At 38.0% G+C, this 20855-nt stretch overlaps 1 protein-coding gene across 1 annotated transcript in view; it reads left to right on the top strand.

The window, feature by feature from the left end:
- TRHDE (thyrotropin releasing hormone degrading enzyme) overlaps positions 1–20855 on the top strand; it is a gene marked incomplete at its 5' end in the record, with an annotated part of 210923 nt that overhangs the window by 78002 nt on the left and 112066 nt on the right. The window contains 2 exons of the mRNA XM_084270637.1: positions 11049–11203; positions 16351–16464. Of these exons, the coding sequence (XP_084126763.1) occupies positions 11049–11203; positions 16351–16464 (269 nt within the window). The remainder of the gene's footprint in view (positions 1–11048; positions 11204–16350; positions 16465–20855) is intronic.

Genomic DNA, 20855 nt, shown 5'->3' with positions numbered 1-20855 from the left:
TGTTAGAGCACTTCACTGATGTCACCTTAAAGATACTTGAAGAATTTAGCTTTGTTTCCTGTCATGCTGTTTCTGAATTGTCTGTGGAACTACAGGGAGATCTCTTTGTCTAACTCAGTTCTTGTTGCCTTCTCATGGACTTTTTTGATGTCTGTAAATGGGATTTCTCAGTAGTCCTTAAGAGAAGTTGCTGATTAAAGAAAACAGTATTTGGCACAAATTTGATTGCATAATCCATTATTCCAAGGAAACTCAGTATCTTTTCTGTTGTCTGTGCATGATGACAATGCTGTCCTCGTGGTTTGCATTAACAGCTCTCCATACTTCCAGTACATTACTTCCATTGTACGCCTTTTATGTTACTCTTTTCTTCTGCTTAGTTTTAGCTTGGCTTTTTTTTTTTTCTGTCTTTCCAAAGCTGTCCAAAGCCTCTTGCCTCCCCCTTCCTGTTTTTTCCCAGGTGAGGTATTACTGTGTAAAACTTGATACTCTCTCCGTGCCGTCGCAAGGTTAAAGCATAACCTTTTCAAATGGCATCTGCCACCATTTTGTGTATTCACCTAACATAAAAATATTTTACATCAGTGGTCTCTCAAAATATCTCCCCCTGTAGGTGATTAAAAAAAAAGGTGCCCATTTTATGTGGGTTCTTGCTTGTGCAAAAGTAAGGGAAGGCGCACGTTCTTTACGTTGCCTTACTCTGCTCTCTGACTTACAGAGCAGCGAGGCTGCAATGGGGATCAGCTGCTGCAGGCCCTCTGCTATCCCAGAGTGGTTCATTACTGGTGTGGTAGCATTACCATTCTCAGGTAGTCGCCAGTAATGAGCAGCATATATTCTATTCTATTTAGATGTTTGTATAGTGCAGGTAAAGATAGGTACAGAATGTAAGCTTCCGAGGAGGTCACATTACACACTGCAAAATGCAAATGAACTACCAAAGGGAGGGAGAACTGTTTTTTATCCCCTCGTTGAAGTCATTGAAGTAAGAAGCTGCTTACCAGCCAGTTTAGTATGGAAGATAATTTCTAGTCTAACAAACAGATATTTGCATATCTAAGGGAGCGAACAAGCACTATCAAGAAAAGCGGACAGACTGTGTCTCAAAAATGGGGGAAACAGAATGAATCAGGATGAAAGATTGTGTTTAGATCCTGGGAATGTTTCAAAGGTGAGACTGGTAAAAGCCTGTTGTGGTTTTACCAAGGGATGTGCAGGAATATGAAGATCTGAGAGGGAGTGGAGGAGTGCACCTGGAAGTGCTCCGGGAGAAGTTCATCTCTTGCAGATGAATTCTCAGACCAGAACTTCTGACTAATTTTTCAATGATAGGGAAAACATGAAACATAAGGTGTTCACAAGGACTGGAGCTGTGATTACCCACTTGTTAGTGACAACTCAAGATGGATGGAAGTATGGATCGGTGTAAACACATTAAACATAGATTTTGTCTATTTGATGGTAACTTTCATAAGCATTTGTTAACAGTGTTGCCTGTTTTAAAAGTTATTGATAAAATCTGTTACTTATTTTTGACCTTAATTTGGCTTAAATATGATTTAAGGGAACTAACAAGGCATATTTTATGTAAAAGTGTAGCAGTTACATACCCTAGGGCATTTGTGTATCACCCAAGTATCCAGGAAATACTAATAGGAGTTGGTGTTGCTGTCATCGTCCCCTTTGACAACAACATATACTCTTTTGGTGGAGAGAAGAGATCTAATCCATCACCTTTCCAATATTTCTTACCCCACACTGAAGAGCAGTCTCGCCTGTCCAGACTGTCACTGTGTGTGCAGCTCCGCATATTCTCTGAGCTCTGCATGATTTTCTGTCTCAGGTTTCTTTTCTGGTGGAGTATTGGATTATCAATCTTATTCATTGTGTCAGAGATCTGTCTGGTATCTATAAACTTTCTTCTAGACTGGATGACTCCTGTTGTTTGTCAGGCTCTGCTTTTCCTTCTCTCTGAGTCTCCTGGTAGTCTTTCATTGAAGTGCTTGTCCCAGGTCTGTCACAACCTCTTCTGTTCTCAGCTCTTGTTAGCTCCTTGCCAAACTTCAGGAGTGCAGTTCAGTTTTTATCAGTCATCAGTTTCTCTCTAGTGTGTCACTTTTCTTTTGTAACTTCAGACTAAAAGCATTTCTTTCTAGAGTTTTAGTTTTATATGGATTGCAGTAGTCTTCCATTTTTGTAACACATTTTCGTGACTGGGTTCTACTCTCTAAGTTAATTGAAACTATTAAACACTTCAAGTATGTCTGAAGCCATAACTGTCAGAAATAAGGATACTTTCTAATTGTTGTCTTTCTCTTCACTAGTACCTATTGCTTCCAGGTGCAGAACGAAGCACCACGTCCATCTCTTCCCATTGTTTTCCATGCTCAGAGCGGTTCTCAGCTCTGGTGGAGGTTTCAGCTACTCTACTTTTCTATCCTGCTTATTTAATTCCTTTTTTATTTTATTCCCCCACCCCCCACCCCCGCTGATAATGATATGGGGTTCAGTAGTAACTCTGGAAGATGCTTTAAAAAAGACTTTATTATGCTCTTTATTCATAGATGTAGTAGTACTGCCTGCCTCAGTCTACCAGGATGTGTGCTGAGTGGAGCCCAATGCTCAGCTGTCTGGCTTCAGGCAAGTGAAGCTTCATAGAGGTTCAGGTCCTGGCTCTGCTTTTTACTGTGGCAAATCTGGAGCGAATGCCTAGAGAAGGCTTTTTTTTTTTTTTTTTCCCTGTCTCCCTGGGTATTTTTGCTGGGCTCCCTGGTATAAAAAAGACAGAGACCTCCTTGAGAGAGTCCAGAGAAGGGCTACGAAGATGATTAGGGGCCTGGAGCATCTCCCATATGAGGAAAGGCTGAGTGAGCTGGGACTGTTCAGTCTAGAGAAAAGAAGACTAAGGGGGGAGCTAATGAATGTTTATAAATATCTTAAGTATGGGATGCAGGGGGAATTGGCCAGCCCCTTTTCAGTGGTCTGTGGAGATAGGACAAGGGGCAATGGCTGCAAGTTGGAGCACAGGAAGTTCCGCACCAACATGCGGAAGAACTTTTTCCCAGTGAGGGTGACAGAGCCCTGGGACAGGCTGCCCAGGGAGGTGGTGGAGTCTCCTTCTCTGGAGATATTCAAGACCCATCTGGATGCCTCCCTGTGCAATATGAGCTGGGGAGCTGCTTTGGCAAGGGGGTTGGACCCAATGATCTCTCGGGGTCCCTATGATTCTGTGATTCTGTGATTGTGTCACAGTCTTGCACAGCTGCTTTTTAACTGTGATTTTTCACCCATGGTGGGTAACTGCATAGCACATTGCTGGCAGCTGCCCATGTTGACCTGGAACAGAATGAAGGAATGAATTCACTTGGATCAATCTCTCCAAGCTATATAAATGCACCAAGAAGTTCAGCTTTGACTTTCACGTCGGTCCCACTGATCCACCAGGGCGTTCCTGTGAGCCTCTTGTAAGGTTGAATATGGATTCTGTGGCCAGGCTTCCTTTAAGTGCTTACATCCTCAGGCACACGAGGGGAGGCGAGAGTTTGCACAGAAACAGGATGAGTCGTCTGTTATTCGTGTTTCTTTGGAATTCAGAGTGATGGCCTTTTCTGAGATGTCATAAAAAGTTATTGATTCTTAGTGTATTAAATTAATAGATACACACTGTCTTTTATCAGAAAAAGTGTACTCATAACTTCTTTAATTCTTGAAATAAAAAATCAACAACAGGAAGGCAAATATTTTTATTAATATAGTAAAAATGTATCCTAATATAATATTATCTAAAGAATTTGCATAAGAATGTAAGTCAAACTTTCTTTCAGAGCTTAGCATAAGCAGCAAGACCTACTCAGGAGCTATCTAGACAGTCTGTTCATATTTCTCCATCTTACTCTGGAGGAGAGGAGAAGAGGAACAGATATGGTCTGCACAAAAACCATTGCCTTCAGATGCAGTGTATATGATTAGCTATATTGTAATTTTATCTCCAGGTGGAATAATATGATACCTATACTTGAGATACTGGTAATGTGAAACACCTGCCCCTCTTCCCAAAATTTCACTGCTCTACTGTTCCTATCACCTCTGAATGCAATCTCACTTTAAGACAAATACAAAAGAGGTAAATTATGGTATGTATAGTGTTGTACCAATATAAACATTCCTGTCTCTATTACTATGATGCAAATCAGGTTTATGCATGCCAGATGAAAAGATTTATTTTACCTCATTGTTACAATTTGTAAATGGTATGGATTTCTGGAGTTTTCTGTGTACTTGCACCTCGGTTTTGCAGCGATGGGAAGCAATACAGTAGTAGCACTTGATCATTTTCTTTGCAGCAGTATTCATACTGGAAGTGCTCAGTAATCAGTGGTGTGTTGTTTTCAGCCATAGAATGCTCATGCTCTATTAACTGTGGTGGTAGGAAAATGGCTCTTGGCAATTTTCCATCATGTCAGTGCTCTTAGTATTTACGTTAGAAAATAGTATTTATGAAGGCAACAAAAGCCTTTTTTGTTTTTTCCTCTCTCCATATCTTCTGGTGTTGAGAGTTGAAATGTGTTTTCTCTGTTGATCTATTCTGTATATCCTGTAAAGGATGCACATAACAGCACTAGCCCTGTAAGTTGGCGCAACAGAAGCTTGAGTTAAGTTCAGACTGTCTCTTCGTTTGTTTTGTGTGGCTCTTTGTTCTAATGTATGTCTAAGGAGAGTTTAGAGTCTGCATTAGACTGAAGGCTGGGAAAAAAAGGACTTATATTTATACAGACACTTTATGAAAGACTTTTTTCCCCCCCTTGTTTGTTACTGTGCAGCAATTTATAATGATCTGTCCAGGTATTATTTAAAAGAAAGGCATTGTTCGTTTTGAGATCGATATGACCAAGATGATACATAATTCAGCCTCAATGGGCGATTGCATTCGTTTTTCATTTTAACATTGAATCATTTGATATACTTTGAAATAACAAAGCAATGATCCATAGATTTGGCTTATGAAAATTGAAAGCAATTTAATAATATGCATGTCAAATAAAATCAACGACGTCTATTTTATTTTCTTAAAATGCAAACCACCCATCACCCAGTGTCAAGGCTCAGTTGCTTGAAAATATAGCAAAGTTTTTCTTATGTTACCACTTATTCTCTTCCTTTACTGCCCTCCAGCTTTCTCTCCCACATTTTTTTCCCCTCTCTTGGATCCTTTAGCATTCACATTGCATTAAACATCTGCTATTTGTATCAAGCACTCTGGAAATCCATCCATTGTTTATGTCGGTTAATGTTAAGTAATACTTGGTACAGCAATAAGAAGTAATAAAAAGCCCAGCAATAAACTGCTGTGTGTCAGTGATTTCTCCTCAGGGTCTGCAGCGAGCCATTTGATTTGACTGAAATAATGGCAAACGGGTTTAGACCTTTGCATTATCTCTGCAGGCTAACGTCCGTGTGGGTTGGTAAGCGTCATACTGACGGGAGGGTTTTGGTGGTGGAGATAAAAAACGATGGGTACCAGACTAAGCATTTGGGTAAACAGCAATGTTAGTCGAAGAGTTCCCGTGGGGCTGTCATCCAGGATGTGTGTGACTTCTGTGTGTTCGAATGCTTTGCGTGTAGTGAGAGATGAAAGCAGAATACTATTATGGAGTAGTTTAAATAAAAGTAATAGTTAAAAAGACAGCTCACTTAGGGTGCCTAGGTCCTAAGTGCCAAAAGTGATATACTGAAATGGTTTTGTTTTCAGGAAACGTATAATTAGTGTTTTCTGAAAAATCAGGCGTCTCAAAGCGTCTCATGGTGAACATTCAAATCCATCTGTAGTGTTGTTTAGTGTGCAATTAATTTGGAGACCTTCCTGTTCAAGCCTAGGATGCTGGGGTTTTTTTGTGGGGTTTGTTTGGGTTTTTGTTAGTTTGGGTTTTTGTTGTTTATGTTGTTTTTGTTTACACTGAAGAACTTTTTAAGAAGGGGATGGAAGTATATACAATGAAAACTTTGATTTCCAGTGCAAACTTCTCTGTCATATACCAAGCAAACAGTGCAGAAAAGGAAGTTTTTCAGTAGCCAGTTTAGATATTTCTTGTAAGTACTGTTATCGGTAGTTCTTTATCAGTAGATCATTTGGGTATTTCTCACACTAATTACTGTATGTCTTAATGTTTTTTAACCAGAGCTGTCACTTTTTGTAGTAGTTTATCTGCATAAATCACTAAATGGTGTTCTGTTGCAGAAAAGCATCCTCTACTTATTCTTAGTAAAATAAATGGTTTTGATTAAGGAATCTTGAGTGACAGAAGTGTAAACCCTTTTAATAAATAGTTCTTGGGTTTGTACAACATTCATTTAGGAAATTGCACAAGACCTTTAGAGAGATTTAATAAAGCTATTGATTGCATTATGCAGCATTAGGAAAGGGCAAAACTATAGTTGGGGTGTTCATTTATCAAGTCTAAAATAAACGGATATTAGTCCATGCTTTCTCTTAATTTGTAAAAGTGAAATACCTGGTAGCAAGAAATCTATACTGGAAATCTCTGAAGAAATGAATGAAAATAATGTTGTGAGAATTACGCGAGAAGATTCATATTATTTCTGTAGTGTCATTTTTGTAATAACAATAGGGATTATAAGGGAAAAGCATGGAGTTCATGGACTAAACAAGTTATATCTGTGTGTCTCCTGGTTTTGCTAAGGAAAATATGCGTGTACAGTTGCTTTGCAGAAAATACTTGTTTCTCATGGTACAGGTTGCAGTGTTTCAGGGCTTTCAGATTTTTTTTAGGAGACTTATCATGTAGGATAACAGAAGATTTGCAAAATTCGTTCACAGACTTATTTATTTATTCTCTCCTCCCTCCAGTAGATGCTTTTTATCTTCCACTTTAAGCATTAGAAATTCACTACTGTCCTATATTTTGCATGATCTAGCCCTCAGTTACATTTCAACCAGCACGTAAAACATATAAAGTCTCGGCACTCAATATTGGTAAGTGTGTTCATGTGTGTGGGTGTCTGCCTTCCTGTGTTATACACACACTCATATGTGTAGTAGTAAGCTTGCATGTTTGCCATACCAGTATCCTCATCAGACTTCAAACCAAAGTGATTAAACAAAGTGGAATGGTAACGGTGAACAGGTGCTCTCATGGTTATAAAAGAGTACCATGATAAAGAGGGCTGGTGGTGGGAAAGGTACCCCCAAAGTCAGGGTACTCCGCATGGCAGAGTTGGATCTTGGCTTTGCATTTATTCTTAGTCAGTTCTAATCCCACTCTCATTTAAAGCAGGAGTGATGGTCCTAGTTGTGTGGTTTGGGAAATGTAATGAGTTTTAAGGGTGTCTGGAAAATACTGTAACTCAATGGGGGGAGAGAGGGAAAGGATAAGCAGTATCATTTGTAGAAATTACACAGATATTAAGCTCATAGATAAAATTAAAAAAAACCCAAACCAACAACATTGAATGGGGATTCTCTTTGAGACTAATGTAGGTGTTAAATTGCTGATTTCTAATTTCTACTATGATGATACTTGCTAATAATTCCAGACAATTATATTTTGATGTAAGCTCACATATTTATGATGCCTTAATTAAACATTTGGAAATAAAATAAACTGTTGGGCTATGTACAGTTTTTGTAACTTGAAATGCTTTGCATGAGATTCATGCAGAAAAAGATCTAAAAAACCTCCAAACACTTTTCTTGTATTCGAATAATTGTGCCAGTATAGTATGTTAGTGTGAAGTTCCAACACGTTTTTGTCCTGATGGCTTTTCTGGTGATTTTATTTTAGCTGTGTAGTTTTTTACTTCTTGGTCATGAATTTAGTCTCTGTGAAGGCCAAGAGGTGGAAACCCTCTATTATTCCAGCAGCGTGCAGGACTCTCTGCACCGCTCTATCAGGAAATCTCAAGTAACAGTTTTATGATGTATGAGGATATTATTCTCTGCAAGCAACAACACGCATTTCTATTTCCCCAGCAATATCCACATAATCAAACATTCACAAGTGCTTTACAAAGAATTTAAATTAATAGTGTGCAGACTAACTGGATGCAGCGTGCACACAAGCTGTTATATAGTCAGTGGTTCACATTTTGCACTTAGTGCAGAACACTTTTGAGTGGCACAATGTGTGAAATGATACTTCTGTCAAGACGTGCAGCGTCACATCGCCTTTTGTAACTCTGTCCTTAAAAATTATCCTAAAAACTTAATCGATGTCATTTCCAGGAGCCTGGGATACCTTGCTCTGTGCTCTAATGGTGTGATAAACAGAGGGAAATACAAATCCTCACGTTGAGACTTGAACATCAAACATTGTTCCTCTGAAATCCAACGTTTATGACTCCCCAGAGAAGGGTATAGATTATTGTGTCTTTTGCCACAAAACTAGGCGTGTTTCGAATTTTATTTCAGGGTAGTAGAAATTTGTGTAGCAATTGGAGCTAGCCCCTGAAGGATCTAATTTCTAAATTAACACCAAGACTGGACATTTAGACTTTAGACACGGACAATGACAAGCAAAGTAGTTCTCATTTTGTGATTATAAATATGTTCAGAGTGTATTCTGCCAGTCACTGGAAATTAAGAAGGTCTCTTTGGCATTAAAGTGCAGTACATCAGACCTTGCATTAGGAAAAGGTAGGATTGTGTTTGTACATTGTAGTAACACTTCTTAATTCATTCAGCATTATTGGTATGCTCGTGTCACATGCACGGATTAGCATTCTGGAAAACAACACGATTATGTATTACGTGTTGCTTTGCCTGCTCAGAAAAGCCCTTTAAGCTTTAGCTGGTACATGAGAGGAGTTTCCAGCCTTGCAGAGCATCTGGGCCGTGTTGGATTAAAGTGATTTAGAATATCCCTCTGGGGTTGTCTACCTGCGAGGCAGTTAGCCGTCCATCAGATCGGAAGGTTTTATTGGTGTGTCAGTGCTGTAAAGTATCGGTCTAAACAAGCAGACCAATACCGATGACACAGATACTGAAAGACAGTCTATAATTAGCCTGTAAATGTGTTTAGTATGAGACCTCACCCTGGTTTCCCAGTTCCACAGAGTTATTCCAGTTTATTTCTGGCTGACATTGACAAAACCTGTCCATTATGACTGGTGAGAAAGACCCCAAACAAAAAATGAACACAAAAGAGAGAAAACAAAAGGCTCAGTGAAGAGTAGGGGACTGATTTCATTTCATGTTAGTTCTAATTCCATATCGCTTTGCTTATTTGAGGGTAATTGCTGAAAACTTAATTAGTATAAGATAAGAGTCCGTCTCTCTATATTCTTCTGAAGATGCCTTTTGGAGGAAAGTTTAATTGCTGCAGGGGAAGTTACAGCTTTCTTTAAGGAGCTGAGACTGAAAGAGATCCCTGTTTAATGGTAATGAAGATTTGCTATTAATTGCAGTGATTGTGTCCTCTGTTTTTATCTGCATGCATGCTTTGTATAGCAGGTAGGCATTCTTCATTTTGCACGTTGTTTACAAAAGACGAGTAGGTATGCTAAAAATTAGTGCAGTTCAAGCTTCAACTGAAGAAGAAAAGGAAAGCATGTAATTTTGAATTTACTCGCATGTCTAATCTTGAACAGCATGTTTTGGATTTTTGCTTTATTTTCTTTAATTAGGCTCTTGTTCGAGTGTCTGCCTTTATAGAAAATATTTATTCTTTACCATTTGTAGTTTGTCTGTGTTTGCAGTTTGGATATTTTCAGTTTGCTTGTATTTGGAAGTAGCTGCTAGACTCTCTCTGTGCTTCCTTCAGAAGGTTAGGATTTTTATGCTTCTTGGAGCTGACCCTTCTTAGGAGTGATGGAATATACTGAAGTTCCCTATTCCTGATATTTCATCTGAATCCTGAAGTAGAGCTCTTCTTTCATGTTGTTCTCCCAAGTCAGTTCCACCACATATATCAGCAAGCCAAAACAGACAAATTTAGGAGACATGTCTGTGCTTGGATATAATTTAGAGTATTATTTAGAATAAGCAGGTCAGTGTTTTTGTTCTTACGGTTAGGAAAGTCAACCCAGTGACCATTCATCCCACCACCTAGATATACTTGTGTTAACGGTGAACAAACCAGCTTTGGAACCAGAAGTAATACAGAAAAACGAGAGGAGCGTGGCAGCCAGGCTAATTAATTAAGAAGTCAGGCTAATTAGTTTGGCTGGAGGGAGCACCATGCTGATGTGACAGGGAAGCTTCCAAAATTCTAGCTGATCTGTACACAGGTTGCACTGGGATTCTTGCAGACATGTAAGTTGTTTCTGGCTTCTTTCAGGTATTCCTCCATGAAGCGCTACTGTGTATTGGTTTATTCCCTGTGTTAATTTACTGTAATTTTAAGATTTATTTCCAGACTGATAGTCAATTTTAGTTCCTTTAAATCTTCTTAATAAAGACGAAACTGAAGTAACACTCCTGGCACCATTGTTCCAGCCTGCGGGCTGAGAGGTGGCTGTCAGCAATCCTGTTCTCAGAGGATGAAGGCTAGCAACTGTGCACACTGAAGGATGCCTTGTTTTGTAAAAAACTGGTGAATTTGAATAATGTTCCACCTTCCTGGTTGTCATTAACCAGTGTTTCTTCAGCCTCCTCCTTAATGCCAGCGCTCTTTGTGCAGTTTGGTGGGCAAGATGTTCATCAGGGAGTCAGTGAAAGCTAAAACATATTTGTGGTAAAAGTCTGTGTTACTATATTGATATCGTATAGTAAACATGAAAAGCAATGTCAAACACAGAAGTAATAATAAGGTATCTTAGAATAAATTGGATTTTGTACAGAACTTCTTTAATTAGAAATACTAAGTACTGTGTTACACCAATACCACACTAATTGTCAGTGACCAGTTAGTGACAAAAGATAAAAGTAGTATTTTATTAATGTTTCCTAAAAAACATTACTAAAATGAAGTTTTGTTTTTACTTGTATGTTATTTAAATGCTTTTACTGATCATTTATGGCCTTACTTACAACATACTTCAGCATTGTAGCTCCCGCAAGGAGTTAACTTGTTTGGTTTTTTTCCTATTCCTAGATCTGTTAGCTGTGCCTAAACATCCATATGCTGCTATGGAGAACTGGGGACTGAGTGTTTTTGTGGAGCAAAGGATACTGCTAGATCCAAGCATTTCTTCTATATCATACCTGCTGGATGTCACCATGGTCATTGTACATGAGCTATGTCATCAGGTATTAAAGGTGTTCACATATTTGGTACTGATGTCAGAAACTGTGTGTTCCTTTCCAAAACTGAAAATGAATTAGTGTTGTTCACATAGACAGGTGCAACTTTTATTGTAACTGTAGTCCAGATGATAGAGAGCTCTACAGTGCAGAAAGTTGGAAGACTCAAAATGGGGATAAAAGAGAAAATAAACAACTTCCTTATCTTCTGTGTGATTATATTCTGTATGTTTGCGTGTGAGTGTGTTGCTGTGTAGACTAAACACGTTGATAACTGTAGAAAATGATTTATTGCAGAACAGTAGCAGATTCATGCTGAGTTTCATGTTTGTGTCAAAAAATGTTTTGGCTGAAATCAATCTGACAGTCATCATTTTCTGTCACATACACACATGCTTCCATTTTCTTTCACTTTTGATTTTTTTTAAAAAAATTGAAATTGACCCTCTGTTCACTAATGATGGATAATTGAGTCATTATGTGCACAGATACTTTTGCATCACTGAGAAAACTTTGTAACAAACCCATGTTACAATTTATATTACATTTCTTCCATCTTCTTATCTTAAACTAAACACATTAGGAGTGTTAATAATATTGAGTTGAATGCAAATGTTATTGAAGAAATGTGCTACAGGGGCAGGAAACCCTTTCTTGCACTCATAAGAGGCATAATCATAGCCTTCAGGTTAAAATGAATGAAATCCTACTGTGTAATCAGCATGGCTTACATCTGTGACTTTACACAGTATTCTTTAAAAGGCAATGCAAATTCTTAACACTTTCTACAAATAAAAAGTACCATATAAAAGGGAGCTTTTCCAATGGAGTTCTGGTAGATGAACCTGGAAATAATAATGTTTGGTTCATATTCATGTTTCACATTAAATCTGTCGATGAATATGAAGTCCTCAACTACAATATGAAATTTTTATTGAACGTTATTGCTGGTTTGTTCTCAATACGATCATCTGATTTTGTTATATGCTCTTTATTGTGCAGTACAATAGAGTAGCACACTGTTCAGCTAGAAAAATTACAGTTCCTTAGGAGTCAGGTGTGGAAAACATATATTAGGTCATCAAATCCCAGCTCCTCTTAGTATTAGATTCTTCTGTGTGGTGCGTTTTGTAGTGCCGGGTTCAGTGTTCCTGATTACAGGGTTATGCCTCTTCCCTTAAAACCTTATGATTAAATCTGATGACCAGTAAGTTTTTTCCTGGTGTTTGGCTTAAATCTTCTGTTTTCTGAAGTCATTCCATTACTTCCAGTTATTCTTTGCAGTGGTTCAATATTTTCCCCTACTTCCAAAGCAATTTATACTTCCGATGTGGGCAATTATCCCATCAGTAACTTGCCAAGTTTGTTTATTTCGCAACTGAAACCTTTTTGCACTGCTCTGGGAGTATCAGAGGATCACAAAGTGAGTGAAAACTATTTGAATTTATTTTAGAGTAGTGATGAGATCATAGAATGCTTTTAAGTGACCTTAAAAGTGCAAATGAGACAGTTTACTTGATGTCCACATTGATATTATTTCCAGTGCTGTTCACTTAATTAAAACTATCTGCCTCTGTTCATTCTGCTGCTGTTTCTGTTTCAGTACCATGCAGATCAGGTCCTTGCGCAGCTGCTTCACTGGGTAGCTAATACAAAATAGAAAATATTCAGGTGGAAGAAGTATTACGATTATTTCTAATTTTCAGATGTTGATTTGAGTCACAGAGAATACAGATTGTTCAGCTGCAAAGAAAGTTTAAAGAAGACACAATCCAAAAATAGAAGCCATAAAACACAATCTAGCACCTCCATTGCACTCTTGTCTTTAGCCACATTTTTCTCTGCTTTTATCTTACAATACTCAGAAGCCCCTCAAGGAGGCTTTAGCTGTGGATAACATGGAGCATGGACTGTAAACCATGCTGGTTTAGCTGAAAATGTATTGAACTGAAACCAGGTTGGGTTCAGGATCTCTTGCCTCTACTCTTTATTTATTAATTATGCACTGAATTTTTTCATCCTCTTTTGCTTTGTATCATCTCACCTGCTGACCTGAGGTGGCACATTAATATTCCTCCCCTTCACTCATTTTTTACAGGTAGAATAACAGACTAACCAAAATCAGTCCTGTCACAGCCAAAAGAAGAATCCACATCTCCACTTTCTATTTAGTGATCTTTTTAAAATTTCGGGTAAGAAGAAAGGGAAATCTCCTAGAACACATTTTTCTAAAATATTTTTTTTCTCTTTATTTGTACAGAATTCTATTATTGTCCTATGTCCCTTGATTTTAAACCCATGACTGAGACTTACAGAACATACCTGAGCAGGGAGCAAACTGACCTGTGTGAGCCCCTTGTTACTTAGAGTAACACCGGAATTACTTTGCTAATTTTGTCCCCAAAACTAGAAAAAACCCGAGATGAACATTAAAGAATTGGGATTGTTACCTATAGATAGTAAGACTATTTAAATTCATCATTCCCAGACCTGTTGGGTATTAGTGCTTGAACACAGTGTTCAGGACAGATAGAAAACAAGGGACAGCATTGCAGAAGGGCAAAGAAAACCTGTGTTTGTCAAAACAGAAGAAAAAGTGTGCAAGAAAGAGTTTTACGCCCCATTTCTTTACAAGTGACTTTGTAAGGTTAGTATTTTAGGAGTGACACACTAAAGTTACATGGGTAACTTTAGTTTACTTGTTTTGTAGGTTGGTAGTCCTTGATATTTCAGCTTGAGTGGTCCTTTAGAACTTTTTGGAGATTTAATTAAAAAAAAAATAATTGGAAGAAGGAGTGTTTTGGCATAAAAGCTTCTCCACCAAGCCCCAAGGCACAAATGAGATACTGGTCACAATGCAGGTATTTCTAGCAGCTTAAGTTGATAGCCCTAAATAATTACCATAATTTATTAAAATAATTCAATTAAGTTACTAATCAGTTTTATTTGCATATCATAGATCAACCCCACCTAAAGCCTTTGAAGAAAGAGTAGTTTGAATTTATGCGTCATGATTTTTTGTGGTAGTTTTCCCACCTGAGTACAGAACTTGGTGTGACGGATTGAGTTAAAGAGGCATGAAAGCAGAAGGAAAATTGAAAATTTCTAAATCAATGTCTTTTTAATAATCTGTAAAGAAAGCCCTTTTGGTATGTCTGTAAAATAAGTGCCTTCTGCATGTCAGGCTCAACATAATACCTGAGGGAGATGAGAAATTTATGTGATCAATACGTTTCAATTCATTTTTCTTCTCCAAAATGAAAAGAAGTAATGATCTTCACTCCAGGCAAATGGTGTCCATAGTCAAATATACAAATAAAGAAACAAATAAACAATTACTTAAATAAATGAAGTGCCTGCCTTAATGTTTTCCTTTCAGACGCGTAATGCCTAGGAAGATAATAGCACGTTTCTGCTGGAAAATTTGGCTTCATTAATTGTAGTCTCTGAGACTGCTCTTTCTCTTACATTCATAATGATAACTGACAGTACTCCAAGGCTAGTTAAGAAAATTCCCTACATTTTCATATTGACATCACATGCTGTTTTAATGCTAGTAAAACATTTCTTCCTTGAAGTGGATGATTGAACAAGTACTTTTAATTGTATCATTAGTAAATAAACCTGAAAAACTCACAAATGAGTGTAAGAAATTCTCTTTTGTGACATCATAAATTAATGTTATTCTTCTGAGTTACAGGAGGATGTATTATGAACTCTACAACCTTTTTATTTTTTATATCTCTCTGCATAGTTTTAGCATATCATGACTGTTGCTGGTTTCATAGTTGTCTCTCTTTTAGTTCAAGAAATAAACTCTGTGCTATTGTGTTTCATCTGTTTGCCATTTGAGGTCCTTTAATCAACCTATTCTAGTGCAAATATACTCCTCTGGTGGTGTTCTACTCTTCACATTTCAAATTGTGAAAAGTGTATTACCTAAATGAATGCATTTCCAGCGTTCCTTTGTCTTTTCAGTTAAATGTGCCTAAGACCAGGATATATCTCTGTTGGTTCTGTAGATAGTTTACTGATAGCCTTCAACTAGATTATGATCACTGAGTGTCCATCAAGTTTAGTTTCACTTTCCTTGTGAATATGAGTTTTGTCAACCCTACCTTTTCTCCCTAAATTCTGAAGTTCATTGTCAGTGATAATAATTTTCACGTTTTCACTTCATTTTTTCATTCAAATCCTGTTTACTGAACATTGTGTGGCAATGCGATGATCTCATTTCCATGGTCTGTTTTTTGGAGCCCCTGTGTTCACTTCACTACAGATCCTTGTTGAAGCATTGATTCTTCCTTGGTGCTATTCTCATTCCACAAAGACATGCACAGAAGTGAGACCTTTCATTCAGGTCCCAGACAAAGCCTTCAAATTAGACAACCATCATGAAAGCAAACCGTTTACAGGCCAGCTCCACTTTCATTGCTCCACACTCTCATTACACTGTCAGCAGCAAGTCCTCTGCTCTGACACGAGCGTTTCCCTGTGGAATACTTGTTTGCTGCTCCCTCTCTGTGTATTTTCAGATCTTATGACTCAATGAGAGCTCAAGATTATCTCTGTGATTATGAATTAATCTCATTTCTAATCACATTAAGAAAAAAAGATGGAGGATTTTACTGAAACCAAGTTTTGATACTTGGCAAAAAGGATGCTAGAGACAGTATGAAATAAGTATTCATAATAATGTATGTTTCTGCTCTTACCATTCATGCTATGATGATCCAGGTTGCACAGGGCCATCCATTGACAATGCTTGATTCCCTCTGATTTTTTGTCTTCATTCCTCTGCCACTCATCCCAGCTCTGTCTGAAATACTTGTGGTATCAATTACCCGCTCTTAGACGTCTGAGCCCTACCCACAGAGGGATGGCATGATTGTGTAAAACTGCGTTCCTTAGCAAACCAGTGAATGAACAGAGCATCTGTAGTATTGTAAATCTTAGTGGGCAGACATCATGGAGGAAGAAGTGCTAAACTTTAGGTGTTGGGTATGGAGAATAGTGTTCTCAGTTAATATTTTCAGAGTTTTAGTGGGTGGCACGTTCTACTGTTTTTATTAAAGCTGGTGAAGAATGTGTCCTGTGTGAATGAGATGTATGCATACATGGTTTTCTAAAGGTTGTTTATTTGATCTTTGCAGTGGTTTGGTGACCTTGTGACTCCAGTTTGGTGGGAGGATGTGTGGCTGAAAGAAGGTTTTGCTCACTATTTTGAATTTGTCGGGACAGACTACCTCTACCCTGGATGGAACATGGTAAGTTAGTTTTGTTGTTTTTGAGATTTTACAGATAAGTTGCTGTTACACTCTTGCTTTTGTTACAGAAAGGGACTGCTGAAAAATACCAAATGATGCATGCAAGTATCAGATGTCCAATAAAGCAAAATCACTAGCTGTGAAATAATTTGACAGCATTCCAAAAGTATAATCTGCATTTTATTACAAAAGAAATAAGGTCATGTCTATCATAACCCAGCATTAAAATAACTACTTTCTCTCTGCTCAGAAACATTTTGGATTAAGGCAGTTGTGATTTAGCGTGGACCATTTTTGGAAATATTCAGAATATTGACTTTTATCCACAAACCCAACGTAAATTGGAAAGAAACACTTGGCTAATGCATACTGTAAAAGTGAGCATATATTTTCTTACACTAGTCTTTTCTCTCTCTGTTTGCTCTTTTAATCTTCCTGCTATTATTTTGCCATCATTTTGCCATTTAGCAGTACATACTAAGGTAACCTGGTGTAAATTAATTGAGAATCTAGGGTTTAGTATGATTTCCAGCTGTACACAGTTGGACATTCTTTGTGATCTGATGGGCAAGTGCTGGAGCTTTCTGAGGGCGAACTGTGAAGACCATGATGAGACATTATTTTGGAATCTTCTTGTTATATCCTATGTAGCCAAGTCTCAGTTTATATAAACTACTGTAGTCTAGAAGTACTATGCTTATAATGAAAATGAGAGATATAAGCAAGACCTCAGGACAAGGACATGATCTGTGAGACCATGTTTAAGGTTGCTATATAGCCTTTGTTTTCCTTTGGAGAAATTTTTCTGTTTGCTATCCTTCTGTGTTTACAAAAGATTAATTGTGTTGCAAAATACTTGTTATAAATACAGATTGCCTGGTAGAGGTTTGTTGTAGCTTGAATGTTTTCCTTAAACTCCAGCACACTAGTTTCTGAAATGTTTTTTATCATTTTGTGGGGATTTATTTTGCGTTCTTGTCCCATTAGTTTTTGCTCGCCGTGAAATGAAGATGCTATAATTACGAGTTACAGCAAATTTATTAAATATAGTTTTATACAGGTGCTCTTGCTATAGATATGCTTCTTGTGAAGTTTGCATTCTTTGCAGTATTTTAATTTTTTTCTTTCACGTGTCAATTTTGGTTTATAGTTGCATTATGAAAAGGAAAATAAACTTTATCTGAACTGACATCTGTCTTGCATAGGTAGGCTTGTTGGGTTTACCTGGCTTTGCTGTATTAAACCTCATTCTCTTCATCTTTATGAAAAACACATCCTGAATTACAATGTAATCATTCCAATTATGAATGCAATGAAATCTGGCAGGCCTTTATGATTTTCGCAGTGAAATGTCATAGATGACAACGTTTATGCACTGAATTTTATCTTCAAATCATCAGTCATTTGTTCTTCATATAATCAGTTTAACAAATCTGGAATAATTTTTCTTTAGAAGAAATTTGGAATATAGGGTATTTTCTTGAGAGTTCTGTGCAATGAATATAATATTCACTGTTATGCAAATGACATGCCCATCGCTTGAAATTCTGGCGTCTTAACAAAATACTGGGAAAACGAATGGGTTGAACAAGGTATGACAGTCAAACTGGGAAATCAGACACGTGCTGCATAAATTAGAATTAACTACAGTAATATTGCTGTGCCTGAAAAAATATTAATCTGTCAAGTTTTCCCTTAAGTTAAAAAGAAGGTAGACATAAACTTTTCATAAGGCTTTGGATATCATTGGCCTTTGAAATAAAAATAACCATACTGACATATTTAAATAATTAGAAAATTGGTGGCAAGACGGAATACTCGATGAGTTAATCATTTAAACATGCTGCATTCTTTTGGAGGATAGAGCAGGAATCAATACCATGATGTTTAAGCCTTATTACAGAGATTGTAGGAAGAGGAAGTAAAAGTTGCAGTTACTAGAGTTTGGCTTGCTGCATATTTTTGTTACTGGTATAAAGCACATTTGCTGTTTAGATCGTGCTGACATTTGTAAACTTGAAAAAATAAAAAGCAAGGATTTGTATGAAGAAAAGATATTCCAAAGAATATTTTTTTTCAAAACATGAAGGATACGGTACAAGCTCCAGGAATCAGATGCCAAAAAAAAAAAAAAAAAAAAAGAACAAAAGAACCCCCAACAAACCTACAAAGCTTGCTTTCTGTAATGATGGTTACTTGGAGTAATATTCCAACATTCTGAGTGGTGTTTTGGCTGCAGTAATTCATACCTGTGAAATAAAAGTAAAAGATGTTAAAGTATGATACCAGAGCTCTTTGAATCAGGGAAACAAAGAGCAGTATGCCCAAATCCTTATTCTTTCTAAAGAATTTGGAAAATGAGACAGTTAATTTCTTTCTTTTGTAGTTCTGAATTCACAGAATCACAGGACAGTAGGTGTTAGAAAGGACCTCTGGAGATCATGTAGTCCAACCCTCCTGCTAAAACAGGATCACCTAGAACAGGCTGCACAGGACTGCATCCAGGTGGATTTTGAATATCTCCAGAGACGGAGACTCCACAGTCTCTCTGGGCAGCCTGTCCCTGCGCTCTCACCATCAGAATGAAGAAATTTTCTTGTCAAGTTCAGACAGAACTTCTGTTTGAGCCTTTTGCCCCTCGTCGTGTCATTGGGGACCACTGAAAAGAGCCTGGCACCATCCTCTTGCCACCCATCCTATAGATATTTATAAGCTTTGATGAGATCCCCTCTCAGTCTTCTCTTCTCGAGGCTAAACAGACTCAGCTCTCTTAGGCTTTCCTCACGAGAGAGATACTCCAGTCCCCTCATCATCCTTGTAGCCCTCTGCTGGACTGTCTCCAGTAGTTCCTTGCCTTTCTTTAACTGGGGACCCCAGGACTGAACAGTTCTCCAGATGTGGCCTCACTAGGACAGAGTGGAGGAGGAGGAGGATAACCTTCCTCAAACTGCTGGCCTCTCTCTTCTCAGTGCATCCCAGGATATTAATGGCCACCTTGGCCACAAGGGCACACTGATGGCTCATACTTAACTTGACCATCAAGATGCTTGGGCCTTTCTCTGCAATGCTGCTTCCCAAAAGGTCAGCCCTTAACTGTACTGGTGCTTGGGTATATTCCTCCTTAGCTGCAGGACTCTATACTTTCCTTTTTTGAACTTTATTAGGTTCCTCTCCTCCCAACTCTCCAGTCTCTCCAAATCTTGCTGAATGGCAGCGCAGTCTTTTGGTGTGTTGGCCACTTGTTCCATTTTTGTATAATCAGTAAACCTGCTGAAGGTACACTCGTGTGTACTTCATTCTTGACCCCTTGTCCAGGTCATTGATGAGTATGTTGAGCAGGACTGGACCAAGCACCGACCCCTGGGGCACACCACCTCCAATTAGACTCTGTGCTGCTTATCACAACCCTATCTACCTAATTCTTATGCCTTGGATTCTCCTATTAAAATTTTGGGCGAAGAACAGAATGAACAGTTACTCTGATGGAAGTGTCTCTTATCCATTGCAGTTAATATAAGATATATCAGAACTCTCCTGAGGAAGTGGATGAAGTTTTGTTTTAGAACAGAGAGGTGATATTTCTGTGCTGAGATCCTTCACAGTTCCACCACTGGTCTTAATATCCTTTTTAAAATTTAAATTACTTAAGATCAAAGATAGTAATTCTTGCTTCCTTCCTTCAGCCAGAAAACAGTTCCCTGCATGTTACTTTTTACCTCTTGAAGGTGAAGCTACCTGTGATTTTGCAGGAAACGTCTCCACTACACAAACATTAGACATTTGCCATGGAAATGAATTCACCAATCTTCCCATTTTAGCCTCTTGCTTGCCTTTTCCCCAAATGAAGTCTTTTTTGAAATTCTTACTCTGAAATGTCTCAAATTCTTATTCTTAAATCTCATTCTTCAAGGTCTTGGAAGTTTGTGTCTTGTCAGGATGATTTTTAAAAGAAATCTGGCACTAGAAACTGTAGAGCAGAGAATTTGGATTCATCATTTGTTCTCACGATAGTCATCTGCATGAGAATTCCCTGGCTGTTGCTATTTCATGACTTAGGAAAGGATGAAGTTTCAGTATTAGAGTCCTACCATGTAACTGGTTGTCTCTCCAACTGCCATCAAAAAGCAACAGCTGCTGGGTGTGAGTTCTTGAGCTGAAAGATCTCATGACTGATACAAGAACGTAATCTCACCTCTGTGGAAGGTGCCTCTGCTAGTTTTTGGATCAGGGAAAACGGAAAATTACAGCAGAAAACTACTTGCTAGTTAGTACTTCCTACTTCACAGCCCTGTGTTGTCTCATCTTACCCTGCTCACCTTCCTCCTTTCAGAGACCTGTTTGCCACTATATATTCAATCTTCCTCTCTGCTTGTTGCTCTCATTACCCTGAA

The sequence above is a fragment of the Gallinula chloropus genome (assembly GCF_964237585.1).
Source record: "Gallinula chloropus genome assembly, chromosome: 1".
Classification (NCBI taxonomy): Eukaryota; Metazoa; Chordata; class Aves; order Gruiformes; family Rallidae; genus Gallinula; species Gallinula chloropus.
Note: the sequence above shows the minus strand (reverse complement) of the source record. Positions and strands in the feature narration are given on the sequence as shown.